Source organism: Elephas maximus, chromosome 1 (assembly GCF_024166365.1).
Source record: "Elephas maximus indicus isolate mEleMax1 chromosome 1, mEleMax1 primary haplotype, whole genome shotgun sequence".
Classification (NCBI taxonomy): domain Eukaryota; kingdom Metazoa; phylum Chordata; class Mammalia; order Proboscidea; family Elephantidae; genus Elephas; species Elephas maximus.
Window position 1 is genome coordinate 71,068,997 of NC_064819.1, and position 19,149 is coordinate 71,088,145.

Genomic DNA, 19,149 nt, shown 5'->3' on the forward strand with positions numbered 1-19,149 from the left:
GTGGAGTGGATTCCGATTCATGGTGACCTTACAGGACAGTTAGAACTAGCCCACAGAGTTTCCAAGGCTGTAATCTTTACAGAAGTCGATTGCCACATCCTTCTCCCTTGGACCGGCTAGTGGGTTCAAACCGCCAACCTTTCAGTTAGCAGCTGAGCGCTTAACAACTGCTCCACCAGCTCTCCTCCATAGCACTTAACAAGTCTTATAGACCTGGTTGTTGTTAGCAGCCATCGAGTACACCCCCAACTTATGGCAACCCTGTGAACAATGAGATCGGACCTGTGATCCATAGGATTTTCAGAAGTAGATCTCCAGGTCTTTCTTCCTACTGTGTCTTAGTCTGGAAGCTCTGCTGAAACCTGTCATGGCAACATGCAAGCCTCCACTGACAGACGGGTGGTGACTGTGCTTGAGGTGCACTGGCTGAGAACCAAACCTAGGTCGCCCACATGAAAGGCAATAATTTTACCACCGAACCACCACTGGACTCCTGTAGTCTTGGTTGCTGTTGTTTGATGCCGTTGAGTCAATTCCAACTCATAGCAACCCTATGTACATCAAAAGGAAACACCGCCTGGTCCTGTGTCATCCTCATAATCATTGCTGTGTTTGAGCCCGTTGTTGCAGCCACTGTGTTAATCCATCTCATTGAGGGTCTTCCTCTTTTTTGATGACCCTCAATAGACCTGGTTATCATAGTCTATATGTATGAAGGCTTCCCCAGTCCTTCATACCACCGTTGTACTTACTTTTCACACTATTTAGCATTTACTCCTGTATCAATTTGCATTTTATTTAATTTCCCTTGTGTATACATCTTAGTTTGCCTCAAGAGCAGAGTCTTTATCTTCTGTTTATATCTCTCATAGACTAGCACAGCTCTATACAATATCATTAAATAAGTGAATGGTTTATGGTTTAATTTATAATGGAATTATAAAAACAATATCTAAAATATAAGCAAATAAAGTAAGATTTTCACCAAATCTCAGCCTCAGAACATATATAAACATCAAAGAAACGCAGTGCTTGTAACTCACCTTTTCCTTTGACCTCACAGTGATAATAGAGCTCCCAAACCTTGAGCTCGCCTGTAAAACATATTGTCTGTTAATGGCCTTTTGAGAACTCACCATAGTAGTTTACTAGTTTAAAGCAAGGGGAAAAGGCATGTTTTATAATTCCTCATTCTTGAATCCTCTAGGAGGTACTTACTTCAGGCGAAGTCAATACATATTGGGCCTGAGAGAAAAAAATGGGGGAAAGGGAGACTATTAATGTTATTAGGATTCATGGTTTTTTTTAATGAATTTTAATTATACCTTTACACTAGTGAGTGTGTATATTTTTCTACACTTCCTGTCATCGATTGAATTATGTCTCCCCAAAAATGTGTGTATCAGTTTGGCTGGGCCATGATTCCCAGTATTGTGTGATTTTCCTATAAATTGTAAATCCTGCCTCTACGACGTTAATGAGGGAGGATGGGCGGCAGTTGTGTTAGTGAAGCAGGACTCAATCTCCAAGATTGGATTGTGTCCTGAGGCAATCTCTTGAGATATAAAAGAAATAAGAGAGCAGAGAGACGGGGTTGGGGGGCTGGGGGGGTGGGCCTCATTCTACCAAGAAAGCAGTGCCAGGAGCAGAATATGTCCTTTGGACCTGGGGTCCCTGTGCAGAGAAGCTCTGCGAGAAGATTGATGAGAAGGCGGACAGAGAGAGAAAGCCTTCCCCTGGAGCTGACACCCTGAATTTCGACTTTTAGCCTACTTTACCATGAGAAAATAAACTTCTCTTTGTTAAAGCCATCCACTTGTGGTGTTTCTGTTATAGCAGCACTAGATGACTAAGACACTTCCCAAGTAGCCTTAAAAAAATGCATGCCCTTTGACTCCAGAAATGCCACTTCTAGGAATTTAGCTCAGAAAAAAAAATCACATTTGTAATAATGTTTGTATGTAAATATTCACCATATCATTATTTAGAATAGTGAAAATGGAAGGTGGCCTAAGTGCCTAATAACAGCCACTTAAGCGATGGCTAAACCATGGCTTATCCCTAGACAAAATACTTGGCAGCCAGTAAATATCATATTGCATAAGAATTTAGGATGACCTAGAAAAATATTCTTGATATATTTTTAGGGTAAACAAAAAATCAGGTTATAAAACTGTTAACAAAATCATGAAAATATGATCACAAATTGCTAATAAAAAGACACACACACACACACACACAGTGTAGTGGTTAAGAGTGAGCTTTAGATTCAGATCTTGGTTCAAATCCTTGTTCTGCCATTTCTTACCAGTGTGCCCTTGAACAAATTACCTCTCTGATCTTCCATCTCTAGCTGTAAATGGGCATAATACCAATTTATTAGCTTTGACGTGTAAATTAAATGCATATAAGATGGTTGGCTGAGAGCTAGACACAGTGTAAAGCAAAATGTTGTTGTTGTTGTGTGCCGTAGAGTTGATATGGACGCATAGCAACCCTATAGGACAGAGTAGAAGTGCCCCAAAGGGGTTTCCTAGGCTGTAATCTTTATGGGAGCAGATCGCCAGGTTTTTTCTCCTGCAGAGTGGCTGGTGAGTGCAAGCAGCTATTTGGTTAGCAGCCAAGCACCTAACCACTGCACCACCAGACCTCCTCGGATGCATAATAAGTGGTAGCAATTAAATTCATAGGAAAAAAAAATGCTGGAAGTATACGCATCAAGATGTTAACAGGCATTATCATTGCTTAGTGGGTTCTAGGTAGGTGATTTTTAATTCTGTTCTTTGTACTTGATGCATTTTCTAAAATTTCCACAATAAACTTTCATTAATTTTGCAATTTAAAAAAATAATCATTTTTAAGTTTAAAAAGGAAACCCTCATGGCGTAGTGGTTAAGTGCTACAGCTGCTAACCAAGAGGCTGGCAGTTCAAATCCACCAGGCACTCCTTGGAAACTCTACGGGGCAGTTCTACTCTGCCCTATAGGGTCACTATGAGTCAGAATTGACTCAATGGCAACGGGTATGGTATATGGTAAGTTTAAAAAAATAATGCCACCCCCAAATAATAATAATGGGTAAGCGTGATAGCCCCAGGAAATTTAAGGGAATCCACCTGAGAAAAGGAATAAAGTAAATCATGAAACAGGAAACAAAAGAGGGGACATTTTAATGCAACTCTAGTGGCTGTGACCTGTTTCCTTTCTTCTGCTGTGGCTCCTAACCAAGCAGTGGCAGGCTGTGCCTAGGGACCAAAATGTACTTAATTATGTACCAACTGTACTTAATTATGGGGGCAAATGCTACAGAACTGCAAGAACACAGGTGGCTCGAGCCTACAAAACGAGGGCAAGTGATTGTGTCCTGACCCTGGGATCCCCAGCTCAGATAAAAAGCGCAAGAGCTTTACAGTGAGCATGAGTTAACAAGGAATCAGCAAGTAGTGGTCCTTTCCCATACAGTATAGAACTTTGTAGGACAACACTTTACCTTTTCTTCTGGACATGGAGTGATCCATGATTTGCATTTTCCTGTCACGTCACCAAGGGTGGTGTGTTTGCCATTATATACATAAACGCGGCCATCTTCCCCCCCAATCAGTCCAGAGGTTACATCAGATATCCTCAGTGGGGCTGCCATGATGATTTCATCTGTAAACAACAAGAGACAGAAGGAAACATAATAATCCCTCACTTCATCTTTTTGGAGCCCTGGTAGTGTAGTGGTTAAGAGGTTAGCTGCTGACCAGAAGGTCCGCAGTTTGAATCCACCAGCCCCTCCTTGGAAACCCGACGGGGTAGTTCTACTCTGGCCTATAGGGTCTCTATAAATCGGAATTGACTCAATAGCAAGGGTTTTTTTTTTTTTTTTTTTTGGTCATCTTTTCCATTGTTCCACTAGTAGATCCTAAACTAACCTCCCACAAATAATATCAATGTGTCCTTTGAAAAGTCTACTCTGATTTCACCCTGATAGAGTGAAAGACTTTTGTTTCCTATTTCATCATTCATCAATAACAACTGACATGAACGATGCTAAGGTTCCATAAAGCATAGAGGCTGTTGTGATTGTTAGTTGCTGTCAAGTCTGCTCCGACTCATAGTGACCCCCATGTACTGTAAAAGAATGAAATGCTGCCTGGTCCTGCACCATCTTCACAATCGTTGGTATGTTCCACTCCACTGTTGCAGCCACTGTGTATTTTGAGTAATTTCCAACTATATTGGACAATATTCTGTTTGGAGCAGTTTTCACCGGCTCATTACTGAAAGTAGATCACCCGGCCTTTCTTCCTAGTCAGTCTGGAAGCTCCACTGAAGCCTGGCCACCACTGAACTTGAGATACCAGTAGCACAGTTTCCAACATCACAGCAACACACAAGCCACCACAATACGGCAATGTCATGGATTGAAATATGTCCCCCAAAAAATGTGTGTATCAACTTGGTTAGGCCATGATTCCCAGTATTCTGTGGTTGTCTTCCATTTTGTGATTGTAATTTTATGTTAAAGAGGATTAGGGTGGGATTGTAACAGCCTTACCAGGTCTTATCCCTGAGTTAATGTAAAGGGAATTTCCCTGGAGTGTGGCCTGCATCACCTTTTATTTTACAAGAGATAAAAGGAAAGTGAAGCCAGCAGAGAGGGGGGACCTCATACCACCAAGAAAGCAATGCCAGGAGCAGAGCATGTCCTTTTTACACGGGGTCCCTGCACAGAGAAGCTCCTAGTCTGGGGGAAGATTATGTGAAGGTCGACAGAGACAGAAAGCCTTCCCCTGAAGTTGACACCCCGAATTTGGACTTTTAGCCTACTTTACTGTGAAGAAATAAATTTCTCTTTGTTAAAGCCATCCCTTGTGGTATTTCTGTTATAGCAGCACTAGATAACTAAGACAGATGAACTGACAGATGGGTGGGCATAGAGATACAGGCAACAAATGTTACCACCTTCAAATGTTCACTCATGCTGTAAATTCCAGTTCTGGTCTTATCTGATTCAAAATCTACTTAAAGGCCCTTGGGCCACTGGGCTGTCAATTATGAGGGCAGAGCCTAGATGATCTAATTAAGGAACTGGTCCATTGGTAAAGGGACTCAATTCTACTGCTAAAGGCACTGTTCCTTTCCTACCTAAGCCGTCATTATCCAGATCGCTCAGGTGTAGAACTCTACCAAATCGAGAGAAGCGGCGGTCCCCACTGAAGGTGCTGAGCAGAGCAGGCTGGGCATCCCCTGTTATTTCATACATCCGAGCGTTTCCACCTTGGTGCAAGGTCATGGTCAGGAACACCATTTTAGACACAACATCTGAAAGGAACCAGAGTAATAAATCAGAAACACCCGTTGGCATCACAAGAATAAAGATAAGAGGTAAAGCACTGAGTAGAATTATATTCTTGCTTCATGTTTGTATACCAGCAAGGGATGCCCCCCAAAAACTGGTTGTCATTGAGTTGATTCCGACTCTTAGTCAACCCTATAGAACAGAGTAGAACTGCCCCATAGGGTTTCCAATGAGCAGCTGGTGGATTCGAACTGCTGACCTTTTGATTAGCAGCCAAACTCTTAATCACTGCGCCACCAGGACTCCACAAGGAATACAAAGCACTCAAAATCATACAGGATAGCCAGGTTTAGTGCTGGTCATCTCTGACGTTAGGAAGGCCCAACTAGCTTGTACACTGAGGCTCATACACTGGATAAACTCAGAGATACCACATGAAACAGGCAGTCCTTCTTTCAGTTTTATACTCTCTGTTTTGTTTTTTTTTTTTTTTTTTGGTACATTTTCCATACAATCATCTTCTTTTTTCTTTTACATCATGAATCTACTATGCCTCTGTCCTAACTTACAACCCTTTGGGTGAAGTCCAAACTCCTGACAAGGCCCTACTCAATGTGACTCCTATTTATATCTCTAGTATTGTTTGGGCCACTTCCCCCTTTTCGTCCACACTTTACCCATAATGAATTTAAACCACAGGTCATTCTATTTCTTTTTTTAAATCATTTTTATTTTATTTTACTTTAGATGAAGGTTTACAGAACAAACTAGTTTCTCATTAAACAGTTAGTATACATACTGTTTTACAACATTGGTTAACCACCCCACAACGTGTCAACATTCTCCCTTCTCAACCTTAGCTTCCCTATTACCAGCTTTCCTGTCCCCTCTTGCCTTCTAGTCCCTGCCCCAGGGCTAGTGTGCCCCTTTAGTCTCCTTTTGTTTTGTGGGCCTGTCCAATCTTTGGCTGAAGGGTGAACCTCAGGAGTGACTTCATCACTGAGCTGATAGTGTGTCTGGGGGCCATACTCTCAGGGTTTCTCCAGTCTCTGTCAGGCCAGCAAGTCTGGTCTTTCTTTTTCGAGATAGAATTTTGTTCTACATTTTTCTTCAGCCCTGTCCAGGACCCTCTATTGTAATCCCTGTCAGAGCAGTCAGTGGTGACAGCCAGGCACCATCTAGCTGTACTGGACTCAGTCTGGTGGAGGCCATGGTAGATGTGGTCCATTAAGGCCATTCTATTTCTTAAATCTAGGGCTTTGAACATGGTGTCCTCTCTGCCTGCAGTAGACAGCCCTTCCCCCACACCTCCTGCTCTCCCCTGTGCCCACTTCTCTGCCAGCTCACTCCTGCTCATCCTTGAGAATCTGGCTCAGATGTTACCTCCTCTATGCAGCCTTTCCGAACCTCCCTGATCAAGAGTAAGTATCTGTTAGGGATTGAATTGTGTCCCCCCAAAATATGTGTTGTAAATCCTAACCCTTATACCTGTGGCTTGGAAACCCTAGCGGCATAGTGCTTAAGAGCTACAGCTGCTAACCAAAAGGTCAGCAGTTTGAATCCACCAGGTGCTCCTTGGAAACCCTATGGGGCAGTTCTATTCTTTACTATAGGGTCACTATGAGTTGGAATCAAGTGAATGGCAATGCTTTGGTTTGGTTTATACTGGTGGTTATAATCCTATTTGTGAATGGGTTTTCTTGGTTGCTAAAGAGGCCATATCAGTGTAAGGCATGTTTTAAGTCAATCACCTTTGAGATATAAAAAGAGCAGATTATGACAGGAGCAAGCAGAGATGGGAGCAGACAGATGTCATCCCACATGAAGATCACCAAGGAGCTAAGCAATAAGGACCTTCCCCCAGAGCCGACAGAGAGAGACTTCCCCTAGAACCTGTGCCCTGAATTCGTACTTGTAGTCTCCTAAACTGTGAGGAAATAAATTTCTGTTTGTTAAATCCACCCACTTCTGCTATTTATGTTGTAGCAGCACTAGATACCTAAAAGACACAGACCCTCCTAGATGCTCCTATAACACACTCTACCTAGGGCCAGCCTAGTACTGACCACAGGGTAGGGCAGCATGATTATCTGGTCACTTGTTTGTCTCTTGCACCAGGCTGTCAGCTCCATAAGCAATGGGACCATATCTTAGTCCTTCTGCCCACTGTACCTAGCTTGCTTCAGCACATCAGTAATCAGCTGCTGTGGAGTTGATTCCCACTCATTGTGACTTCATGTGTGTCAGAGTAGAACTGTGCTCCACAGGGTTGTGTTTGTTTTTTAATTTAATTTTTTGGGTGAAAAGATACATAACAAAACACACACCAATTCAACAATTTCTGCATGTACAATTCAGCAACACTGATTACATTCTTCAAGTTGTACAACCATCCAAATTATTCCACCACCATTAACATAAACTCACTGCCCCCTAACTTCTCATCTAAACTTTGGAGTTTCTGTTGTCAGTTTGATCTCATATAGATGATTCTTTAAAATGCTGAAGGCAGACATTTTTTACTAATTAAGCTAAACAATTTTTTTTTATTGTTTGGTTTAATGAAAACTTCAAGGGATAGTTTTGGTTTAAAGTCTAAGGTTTAAAAGTAATATCAGGGCAATAGTTTCAGGGGCTCAGCCTCAAGCTCCATAAGGTTTTCATGGCTGATTTTTCAAAGTAGATCACCAGACCTTTTTTCTGAAGCACCTCTGGATGGACACGAACCTCCAACTTTTTGGTTAGCAGCTGAGCATGTTAACTGTTTGCACTACCCAGGAACTTCGGGTGCAGCACAAGCGCTCAATAAACGGTTTTTAAATGGATAAATTTTGAAAAAATTCAAAACAAAGGTATTTAGATTTTTTGCCTGTAAATTTAGTCATGTGGAACACAGCCATGATTTTAAAAATGAGTACCTGCTCCAAAAGTAAGATAACAGCTTCTGTGTGTGGTCCTCTGCTGAGCAGCTTACTCATAGGCAATATCCAGTAAGTGGATACAATCTTGCATCAGTGTCTACTTAGTAGCGTGTATAAAACCGAGGTTACTAATTTGTCAACCTTCTCTTTTGCCCTGTCAATTAGAAGCAACTGGGGGCTCAAAACAGAGCCCACAATAGCAGTAAGAAAAAAACAGCTAGAAAAATAGCTAGGAAACAAGAACAGTACTTTTAAAAGCTCAACAATCTGAGGCTCTTTAACATAAGGGTAAAAAATCTGACCTAACTCAATATCCCCTAAGAGAATCAGTATTTTGATAAACTACAAGAGTTAATATTCAGGGTGACAGCCTAAAGTCACCAAAAAAAGTTTAAATGAGAGAAAATCCTTATTCCCTTCTTCTCATGCTCCATTAAAAGGAAACTTGAGCTCCCTGGAGTGACCGAAAAAAACAAATCCATTTGCTGTCGAGTCAATTCCGACTCATGGCAACCCCATGTGTTACAGGGTAGAACTGCTCCATAAGGTCTTCTGGACTGTAATCAAGCAGATTACCAGCCTTTCTTTATGGAAGCAGATAACCAGGTCTTTCTTCTACCATGCCACTGGGTGGAGTGGATCCATCAACCTTTAGGTTAGAAGACCAGCGCAAAGCCATTTATGCCACCTAGAGGCCAGGGCTGTAGTAATACATTGAAGCTCTCTGTCCACTCCCTGCCTCACTCCTTCTACAGGGAGGAGGAGGGACGTGTGGGTTCTCCCTCTGGCTCTCCCTACCTGCAGGATGGACGCACACATCCATTCTAGTCCTACTTCACATGTTAGCTCACGTGGGACACAGCCAGGTCTGCCTTCTAGATGCAGGGCGAAGTCCACATCTCTCTGCCTCTTCTCCCGGGGTTGATGAGTGTGTGTCTGCTAGGCAGACCCAAGCTCTCTGTCAGGGAAGTTAGCCCAAAATCTAGATTTTGAGAGCAAGGATTAGGAAGTCTGAATATGGCTGCCCATCTAATCCATATTCTCCAATTGAGCTAGATTTATTCTCTAAAACCACATATTTTGGTATCTGTCTGGATGATTCAGGAGTCTATTTCTCAAATGGTTTGAAAGGCACCAGGGAGGGGAAGAGGTGTGATTAATTACCACTTCCAAACCTCGAATATTCACCAGTCTATTAAAGCAGAGGAGTATATTATATAATTTAGAATAATTTCATCAAAAGTTTTTTTTTTTTTTTTTTTTAATTCTCAGGATTTAAAAGGAAGGATTCAGATATATGTTAAAATTTTCAGCATTTCAAAACACCTCATTTCCCTAAGGATGCAAATTAAGCAATGGACTATCGTACACATTTTAGACAAAAAAAAAAAAAAACCCAAGACTTCAAATCCTGTAACTTTCACCCTATTTGACGTGGTCCAGGCACCACATAACTAAAAGGAAGCAAAGTACTTCTCTTCTCCCTTATAATTTGGCATTACCATGTGTTCTGGGCAAAGAAATATGAGCAGGCATGGTCAGTTCTGGGTAGAAATTTTAAGACCCCAGTACATGATTGGCCTCCCTCACTTCCTCTTTCCCCCCATCATGGAGAATGGCAACATTCCAGAACATGCCTGCTACATGAGTCTGGATCCAGGGTGATGACCAAGCACGGCAGAACCTCCAGTTCATCCACAGTAGACATGCAACATGAACAAGACATAAATCTTTCTCGTGTTAGGGGAAAAAAAGCAAGCAGTGTCATGGTGACTGACTTACCACAAGTCGGAGCCCCCACCAGGAGCACTTGGGTCAGGGTCCCATTCAGCATCACATGGCCACTGGATAGGGAAGTACCCAGTTTCCCCATCGCCTGTGAAATGCAATACATCAATACTGTAGAGCTAAGAAAGCTCTGTCATGCCCGCACTCCTGGGGAGGGGCTGCCATACCTTGTCTCCGGAAATCGTAAACCAGCTTTGACAATTGGGTGGGAAATAGCCATACACCCTTCCGAGGTTTTGTTTCTCATCCCACTTGTGGAATAAATTGCCTAGACTGGAACAAAGCATACTGGGCTTAGCTGCCTGACACAGGATTAGAGGCCAGCGAGGTATTCAGAGAGGCAAGCAGCCCTGAACCAGGTCCAAGGAAAGAGAATGCACCTCACCCCCACCCATGCCTCCCACCTGCTCTCAGTTCCTGAGATCCTAGGCATGGGAGTGTGTGTACTTTCAGAGTTAATCCCATCATCAAGGTTTTCCAGATACCACACGTACCATTCTGCCTCCCAATTTATACCAAATATGTTGTCGTTGTTGTTGTTAGCTATCATTGAGTTGGCCCCCAACTCATGGTGACCTCACGCACGGTGGGATGAAATGTTGCCCAGTCCCGTGCCATCCCCATAATCGGTTGCAGAGTGGGCTGTTCTGATGCATAGGGTTTTCACTGGCTGAATTTTCAGAGGAAAATCACCAGGCCTTTCTTCCTCTTCCACCTGAGTCTAGAAGCTCTGCTGAAACCTGTTTAGCATTATAGCACCATATAAGGTTCCACTGGCAGATGGGTGATGGCTGTGCGTGAGGTACACTGGACAGGAGTTGAACCTGGGTCTCCTCCATGGCAGGGAAGAATTCTACCACTGAACTGCCGTTGTCCCCATACACCTAATATAGGGATATCTTTTATCTACCTAGTTTTTGAACTTCTAGGCAGGAGAATTTGCAGACTTGCCAGAGCCTTAGCTTCTTCTCAAAGGGCAAGAATTTCCTAGCCTCTTTCTCTGAACACCACACTGAATGGGTTTCCAAAGCAGCAGTCACTGACTCCTTGGGCTCGCTGGTCCCTGGGCTCCAACACCAATGCTCACCTGCTCTTGTTCTTCCAGGTCGGGCTCCCAACCAATAGCAAAGTCCTGTTGTTCACACTGATGCTGTGGAGGGAGTATCCGAACCAGGCGAAGTCCTCCTCGCCTCTCACCAGCCAGTCGGCTGCCTCCACGCTCAGCTTTTCTAAACAAGCGAAACCAGTCCCTTTTACTTTACATGGGAGGCCGAATGGAGTGGAAAGAGTGGGCTTTTGTGTAGGCTGATGAGAAACTGGGATTCTTTCTGCTGAGTTTTTGCCAAAACTCTTATATGCCCCCATGCTGACCCCAATGTCAGAAATGGATCTCACACTTCATTCAAGAAATACACTTCTAGAGCTCATATCTGTGGTGTGAAGGCCACAGAATATTTTAAAAAGCCCCTTCTGTGGACTTGTCAGGGCCTTACTGGCAAGCCTTTGGTCCTAAGCCTCCTTAGGACATCTATTCTTATGTTAGGAGACTATGAGAATAACCCTGACACCCTTCAGATCTGGATCTAGAAACAGGACCACTTTTTTTTTTTTTTTCTTATTTTGTTGTTGTTGAGAATATATATACAGCAGAACATATACCGATTCAACAATTTCTACATGTACAATTCAGTGACATTTATTGCATTCTTGGAGTTGGGAACCAACCATTCTCACCCTTTTCTGAGTTGTTCCTCCTCCATTAACATAAACTTATGGGCCCCTCTGTTTCCTATCTAATCTTTCAAGGTGCTGTGGTCAGTTTGATCCCATATAGCCAGACCTTAAAGGAGCATAATGCTTAAGGAAGACATGTTTTACTAGTTAAGCTAGACTATTGTTTGGTTTTAAGAAAACTCCAGGGGATATTTTTGGTTTAAGGTATAAAGATAAGCTGGCAAAATTGTCACAAAAGGAGAGACTGGAAGGGCTGACTCATTAGGGGGAGAGCAAGTGGGAGAACGGAGCAAGGTGTATATAAACTTATATGTGACAGTCTGACTTGATTTGTAAACGTTCACTTGAAGCTCAATAAAAGTTAATTAAAAAAAAGGTATAAAGATAATCTCAGGGCAACAGTGTTGGGGTGGATCACTTTTTTTTATATAGTCAGTGAATCTATCAATATCACTTGCTAGGACATCTAAAAGAGTGTAGAATGATATGGAGGGAGGAAGAAGGGCATAAACTCATACGCAAGGGAAATAGTCACAGACGCAGACAGCAGCAGTGGTCTCTTCCCTTCGCTCCATCAAGCATTACCTTTGTCATTCTGGCTAGGGCCAGAATAAAATGCAGCCACAATTCCCTTCTGCTTCCCTCCACCCGGTGCAAAAGGGGAGCCAATCACCAGATCGGGCTCACTGTCTCCATTCACATCCGTGGCCAGGAGTGTCCAGCCCAGGTTACAGTAGATGTCCTTAAGAGGAAACCACTTTTTACTCAGCGCTGGAGGCAAGGAGGAGGCAGCCAGTCCTAGTTTTGTGCACCTGGCTAAGGTGGTAAACATACCTGGCATGAGATGGTGATGTTAGGGAGAGAAGACATCCTTCCTTGTCGAGAACCAAAGTAGACATACACTGCTCCCTAGATGGGGACAAACAGCAGAGCAATCCTAAGACTCAGCTGGTGACCCAAGAACCTTCAAGAACAGCAGCAAGGCCAAGAGGACTGACTGTGGTCAGGACAGTAATGGCTGTCAGAAACCTGACCTGCGTATTGCTGCTTAGCTGCAGTGACTTTCTTTAAATCTGTCATTCCCAACAGAGAGAGTCCCCCTGTCATGAATGGAGTTGTGTCCCCCCAAAATATGTGTTGTAAATCCTAACCCCTAATTCCTATGGTTATAATCCCATTTGGGAATGTGCTTTCTTTGTTGCCTTAATGAGGAAGTATTAGTGTACGGTGTGTCTAAAATCAATCTCTGTTGAGACATAAAAAAGCAGATTAAACATGCCAAGCAAGCCAAATGGAGGGGAAGATACATGCCACATGATCACCAAGGAACCCGGGAACAGAAACCAAAAAGAGACAAGGACCTTCCCCCAGAGTGGACAGAGAGAGAAAGCCTTCCCCTAGAGCTGGCACCCTGAATTTGCACTTACAGTCTACTAAAACATGAGATAATTAATTTCTGTTCATTAAAGCCACCCACTCGTGATATTTCTGTTACAGCAGCACTAGATAACTAAGACACCCCCAAAGCAGAAACTGTCATTTTTATCCTTGCTTCCCTGGGGTCTGCCTCAGGGTCTGCCATATATAATTAATTATTCATTGTTTGCAGAATGATTTATTCAACTCCTCCTCCCCTTCAAGGCCAAACTCAGTTTTTGGCTCCTCCATGAATCCTTCCCTGATCACACCAGCCCATTATACCTCTGAACACTCAACTCACCATGTCTGCACCATTGGTCTGCCTTGGGACACATCCTGTGCTATTGCTTTGTGTTACAAATCAAATCCCACCTTATTGCTTGCCTGTCTCCATCTCCATTCATTTGTTCATTCTACCAGCATTTATTTCCCAGCATAAACCACGTACTGGAGACACGGGATGAATAAAACTAATCTTGGTCTTTCCGAAAGGTTGGTAAACAGGCAATTACGATGGAGTGTGCAAAGTACTGAAAACCCCAATCAACACTCCTTCCCCTCTTTCTTTGTCTTGCTAACCACAAGCTTGTTTTGAGCAGCATTTTTCAGGAAGTCGCAGCAGGTAGTGGCTCCAACCACTGAACTGGCCCAAGCTACACCTTGAAGCATGCGCAGATTGAAGAAATCACATCCTTCAACTGACCCCCCCTCCCTTCCTGGACCCGATTATCACCGGAAGGAATGATATTTCCCAGTCGATGACTTTACCCGATTCCATTTTAGAAGCGAGAGGTCCCACTACACGCACATCCAGCACAAGATGATTTAGCATCCGGACTCCCAAATATGGGCATGGGAGGGCTAAAGGCGGGAAGCTCCAGGTATTGAACCCAACCCCTGATGCCACTGGAAACAAAAAGCTCCCCAGCCCACTTAGTCAGCGAGCACGTGGCCTTGTGGTTACTAGACCCCACGTGCTCCTTGTGTGCGCAGACAAATTTGTCACTCTCTGTTTCCCTTGTGATCAGTGTCCGTCTTATTTCAATCGGCTAATAAGACAGGACAAGAACCCCAGTGGCATTTGGTTACAGTACTACAACAGGGGCAAGCACATGACGCTATGCGAAGATAATGAAGAATCGCCTAACCCAGGGATTAGATGACGCTTCCGGCAAGAAGTGATATGTCACTCCTGAAGAATAAAAGGGGGGAAAGGGCTTTTCAGGCAGAGGGATCTATGTGAGCAAAGACCCCGAAGTGACAGAGCATGGTGGGTTCAGGAAATTACAAATTGTCTGCAGGTCGGAATTAGAGTGTGAGGAGAGAAGGGCAGAAGATGAGCCTGAGGAGGGCCAGGAGCAAGTAATGCAGGGCCTCCATGTCACACCAGGGCCCTGGTGCTGGTGGCCAGCTGTGGTACGAAGTGCATGTGGGAAGAAAGCCCTATGGCCCTGGGGCCAGGAACTCTACTCTTGGTAAGAAGACAGAGGGAACAGGTTGGGTTCTGTGCACGAGAGGAGAGGTCCAAGGAAATCACCTCTCTGCTGTGATGACAGGAAGCTACAGACTGCCTAGAATTTCTGTTACCCTTCACTAGCATTCAGCACTGTGAAGAAAAAAAAAGTACAGTAACCTGGTGAACTTTGGAAACTATGATGACAAAATAAAGCCGGGTGGAGTAGGGGGAGAACAGGAGCATGTGCTGGCAAGTAAGTCGAGGTCATGTCAAGGACCCGGATACGGCCTAAGCTCATTGGCCCACAAACACTCTGTCTAGTACCTTTGGCTGTCTGCTTGTCTCCAGGGGCTCTATCCTCCACTGGCCTCCCCTAAGTGTCTCCTCCCCTTCCACCCCATTCCTCCAAGCAATGGGGAAACACCGCATCCACCACACAGCAGGCTTACTTTGTATGTGAGCTGCTCAGAGCCCACTGAGGGGGCTCCCACGGCCAGGTCAGGCACCCCATCCTTATTGAAGTCCAACACAGCCAAGGCTGAGCCAAACCGACCTGAGGGCTGGAGAGACACAAGTTATTTCCCCTGGCTGAACCACACCTTCAGAAAAGCATGACTGAGTCCCTGCTGGCACACGAGAGCCAACAGAGGAGGCTACTCAAGACTGGAGTAGAGGGCCCTAGGGGTCCCACTGGTCACCGAGGGCTGAAGGATGAAATCACGGCAACTTATGACATTTGGGACACCCCAGTTGGGTAGCTCTTGCCCTAAGAATAATTTTGGCATGTCTGTCTGCCTTGAGGTGCCAGAAAATAGTCAGTTCTTATGAGTCCTAGGTTTTTAGAAAATGGTCTGGCATGTACTATATCCAACATTAAGCACCAAGCTCTTTTTAGAAAGTATCCATAATAAAAATCACATAACATCAGCAATGGCAGCTAACACTGGTTGAGTACTCAGGGTGTTCTGGAGCCACACTGTCCAATACAATAGTCCTTGACTAGCCACGTGTGGCTACTACTATATTTAAATGTAAAGTAATTAACATTAACATGCTTACAGAACTGTCCCATTGGGTTTCCAAGTAGCAGCTAGTGGATTCAAACTGCCAACCTTTTGGTTAGCAGCTGAGCTTCTAGCCACTACACCACCAGGGCTCCAAAGTAATTAACATAAAATCAAGAAGTCGATTTCTCAGTTGCACAAACCACATTGGCTACTGAGCACTTGAAATGTAACTAGTACAACTGAGGAACTGACTGACTTTTATCAAATGTTAATTACTTTGCATTTAAATATAACAGCCAATGTGGTTAATGGTTACTGTATTAGACAACCAAGATATAGAACATTTCCATCATCACAGGCAATTCTATTGGATGGTGCTATTTGGTTTATTGTAGATGAAACCCTGGTGGCTTAGTGGTTAAGAGCTATGGTTGCTAACCAAAAGGCCAGCAGTTCAAATCCACCAGGTGCTCCTTGGAAACTCCATGGGGCAGTTCTACTCTGACCTATGGGGTCACTATGAGTTGGAATTGACAGCAATGGGCTTGGGTTTTTTTTTTTTTTTTTTTGGTTGTATTGTAGACGATGTTCTAAGCACTTTACATGGGTTAAGGCTGATACTGTTGTTATCCTCATTTTACAAATGGAAACCTCAGTCTATTCAGGGACAGTTTTCTTCCAAGACTAAGTTTTCTAGGTCTTTTTTCTACTGTCTAGAATCAGCCTAGAATAGGAGAACTAGTTAGGTTCTCCTATTCTTTCACAATGACTTACATAACTAGCTGATCCTGCTGCATAACACGCATGCTTCAGTACCCACATCTCTTGTTTTTTGACTAGTCTCTCTACACCCATATACAGTGGCCTCTGTGAACACTACAGGACAGGAACTTGATAAACAAGAGAGGATTGTTTGGGGACACAAAGCACGTTGGGGTAGGGTGGAGACTGATATGTAGGGGCCTTGCTTTCTGAGGACTGATTCATTTCACCACCACCTACCCTCCTGCAGATTAACCAGGCATTCCTGGAGGATCATGGAATTTCAAAGTGGACAAGCACTTGAGATGTCATCTACCCTAACTCCCTATTTTACAGACAAGGATACAGAAAGGTTAATTGCAGAACCAGGGCTAGAGTAAAGAATTCCCATCCCTGGCCTGTGCCTTTACCTGTCATCTTCCAAAATTATCAAAAGTCACTGAGGGGAGAAGGGCATGGAGCCACCTCCTTCCTTGCCCTAAGTGGTCTTTGAGAGAATTTCTCATCCACAGGGATCAGCTGCCTCTCTTACTTGCAGTCCACATGAGCCCAGAGGATAATATTTTACATAATAGTCTGACTGAGGGGACTGCTTTTTGAAGAAAGAAGAAACAAGAAAGGGTGGATTTATGTTGGAACTTTCTCCAGTGTGAGAAGGTTCCAGAAAATGCTGTCCCTCTGGAACTGTATGACCTCAGACCCTGGCAGTCAACTTGTTTACACCTCTTGGATTCAAGGATCCTTTCTTCAGAGCCTAAACTAGATCATAAACCATTGTACCTTCATTTCTAAAAGTACTTCAGGTATGGCATCTTATCTTCTCTTCACGGCATTAGCTCCACAAACAAACGATTAAGTGGCTTGCTCAGTGCAAGAACCACAATCTGACTGAAAGTCCAGGTTCCCTTCCACTGACACATTCAGAGCATCTAGTGTTAGGCCAGTGTCACCCAAAGCCCCCAACTCATCTGTGACTAATAGCAGGACTCTGTTTGCCCTTCCTTATTGCTCTTGTAAGGACTTCTGCCTCTGATGTTCGGAAAATCCTCCAAGTTAAGAATTAGTGTTCAGACTACATGAAGAACACATAGACACTCACGGTAGATTTTTCTGGTGATGGATAACCACTTAAAACAAAAGGAATGAAATCTTAATAAGATCTGTAATTTAGTCTATGCTAACATACAAATGTCAGTTTCTTATTTTTGACAAATGTGCAATAGTTACATAAGATATTAACATTAGGGGAAGCTGGGTAAAGGGTTTTGGGGAACTTTTTTTTTTTTTATGGACTATTTTCACAACTTTTCTGTAAATCTAAAATTATTCCAAAGTAAAAAGTTTATATCTAAAAATACATGATATTAAAAAACAAAAGCAGGTTTTGAATTATCAAGAACTCACATCCTGACTGGTCATTCAAACCAGTTCCAAATAGTATGTGTATTTGTGAAGGTATTAGACTCAAAATTAACAATACTGTCAAGTTAACTCATGGCAACCCCATATGTGTCAGAGTAGAAGTACGCTCCATGGAGTTTTCAGTGATGAATTTTTCAGAAGTCAATCACCAGGCATTTCTTCCAAGGTGCCTCTAAGTAGACTCAAACCTCCAACCTTTCAATTACCGGCTGAGCATGTTAATTAACCATTTGTACCACCCAAAAAACCAAATCCACTGCCATCCAGTTGATTCCAACTCATAGTGACCCTATAGGACAGAGTAGAACTTCCCCATAGAGTTTCCAAGGAGTGCCTGGTGGATTCAAACTGCCAACCTTTTTGGTTAGCGGCCATAGCACTTAACCACTACACCACCAGGGTTTCCTTCCACCACCAAGGGATGTCAAATTAATGACACAATGAGATAAATGAAGTGAAATGCTTTTAAAAATGAAACCAAAAACCAAAACAAACCTGTTGCCATCGAGTTGATTTCAACTCATAGCAACCCTATAGGACAGAATAGAGCTGCCCCATAGGGTTTCCAAGGAGTGGCTGGTGGATTCAAACTGCCCACCTTTTGTTTAGCAGCTGAACTCTTAACCAGTGCACCACCAAAATGAAAAGTGCTATACAAATGCAAGACACTACCAGCCGTCCTTACTGCAATTATTCTTGTTTATTCATCCTGGAGAATTTGCCACAAGATGCAGGTATTGGGTTACTGACCACTAAGAGAAAAAATATGAGAAGGAAGCCTCACCTGGAAGCCCTCCAGGATCCCGTGAGCCTCTTTGTCTAGGTCCAAGTCGACGGGGGGCAGGCCCAGGTCGTTGCCGTACATGAGGTACACGCGCCCGACCTGGATGTGGCCTGGGTGACTGTAGCCGGGTGCACCTACCACAAGGTCGCCGTACCCATCCTGGTTGAGGTCCGCCGAGGTCAATGCCCTGTGGAGGAGAGGAGAGAGCCCACTGCAGTATCCACCGCGTGTTATGGGCAAAATCTCTCCTGCTTCTTTCTTTCCTTTCTACAATCCAGTGCTTTAACTTTCTCTCACTGATTTTTCCATCTTGAACAGTTGTTGTGATTATTCACTTCTGAGATGGTATTCTGTTGTGTTCTCAGAGGAAAAGAAAAAAATCACAAAAACTGGACAAATAAGGCACTCTGGGCATTTCTGGGACCTGACTTGAGTGGGTGAAGAGTATCCTCACAAAGCAGTCTCCCTAATGCAGAACCCCGAGCAGCCAAAGCACAACTCTGGACTGGGGCTGACAACAGAGGAGGTAATGGAATCCAAACCAATCACCCACTCCAGCCAGTAGTACAG

The 19,149-nt window shown here is 43.6% G+C and overlaps 1 protein-coding gene across 3 annotated transcripts in view; it reads right to left on the bottom strand.

The window, feature by feature from the left end:
* GPLD1 (glycosylphosphatidylinositol specific phospholipase D1) overlaps positions 1-19,149 on the bottom strand; it is a 59,518-nt gene that overhangs the window by 2,904 nt on the left and 37,465 nt on the right. For all 3 annotated transcript variants that reach the window (XM_049884861.1, XM_049884854.1, XM_049884866.1), the window contains 11 exons: positions 18,580-18,766; positions 15,054-15,164; positions 12,564-12,638; positions 12,315-12,471; positions 11,083-11,224; positions 10,163-10,268; positions 9,990-10,083; positions 5,133-5,309; positions 3,490-3,650; positions 1,219-1,245; positions 1,044-1,094 (listed from right to left, as the gene is read on the bottom strand). In XM_049884861.1, coding sequence (XP_049740818.1) covers positions 1,044-1,094; positions 1,219-1,245; positions 3,490-3,650; positions 5,133-5,309; positions 9,990-10,083; positions 10,163-10,268; positions 11,083-11,224; positions 12,315-12,471; positions 12,564-12,638; positions 15,054-15,164; positions 18,580-18,766 — 1,288 coding nt within the window. The remainder of the gene's footprint in view (positions 1-1,043; positions 1,095-1,218; positions 1,246-3,489; positions 3,651-5,132; positions 5,310-9,989; positions 10,084-10,162; positions 10,269-11,082; positions 11,225-12,314; positions 12,472-12,563; positions 12,639-15,053; positions 15,165-18,579; positions 18,767-19,149) is intronic.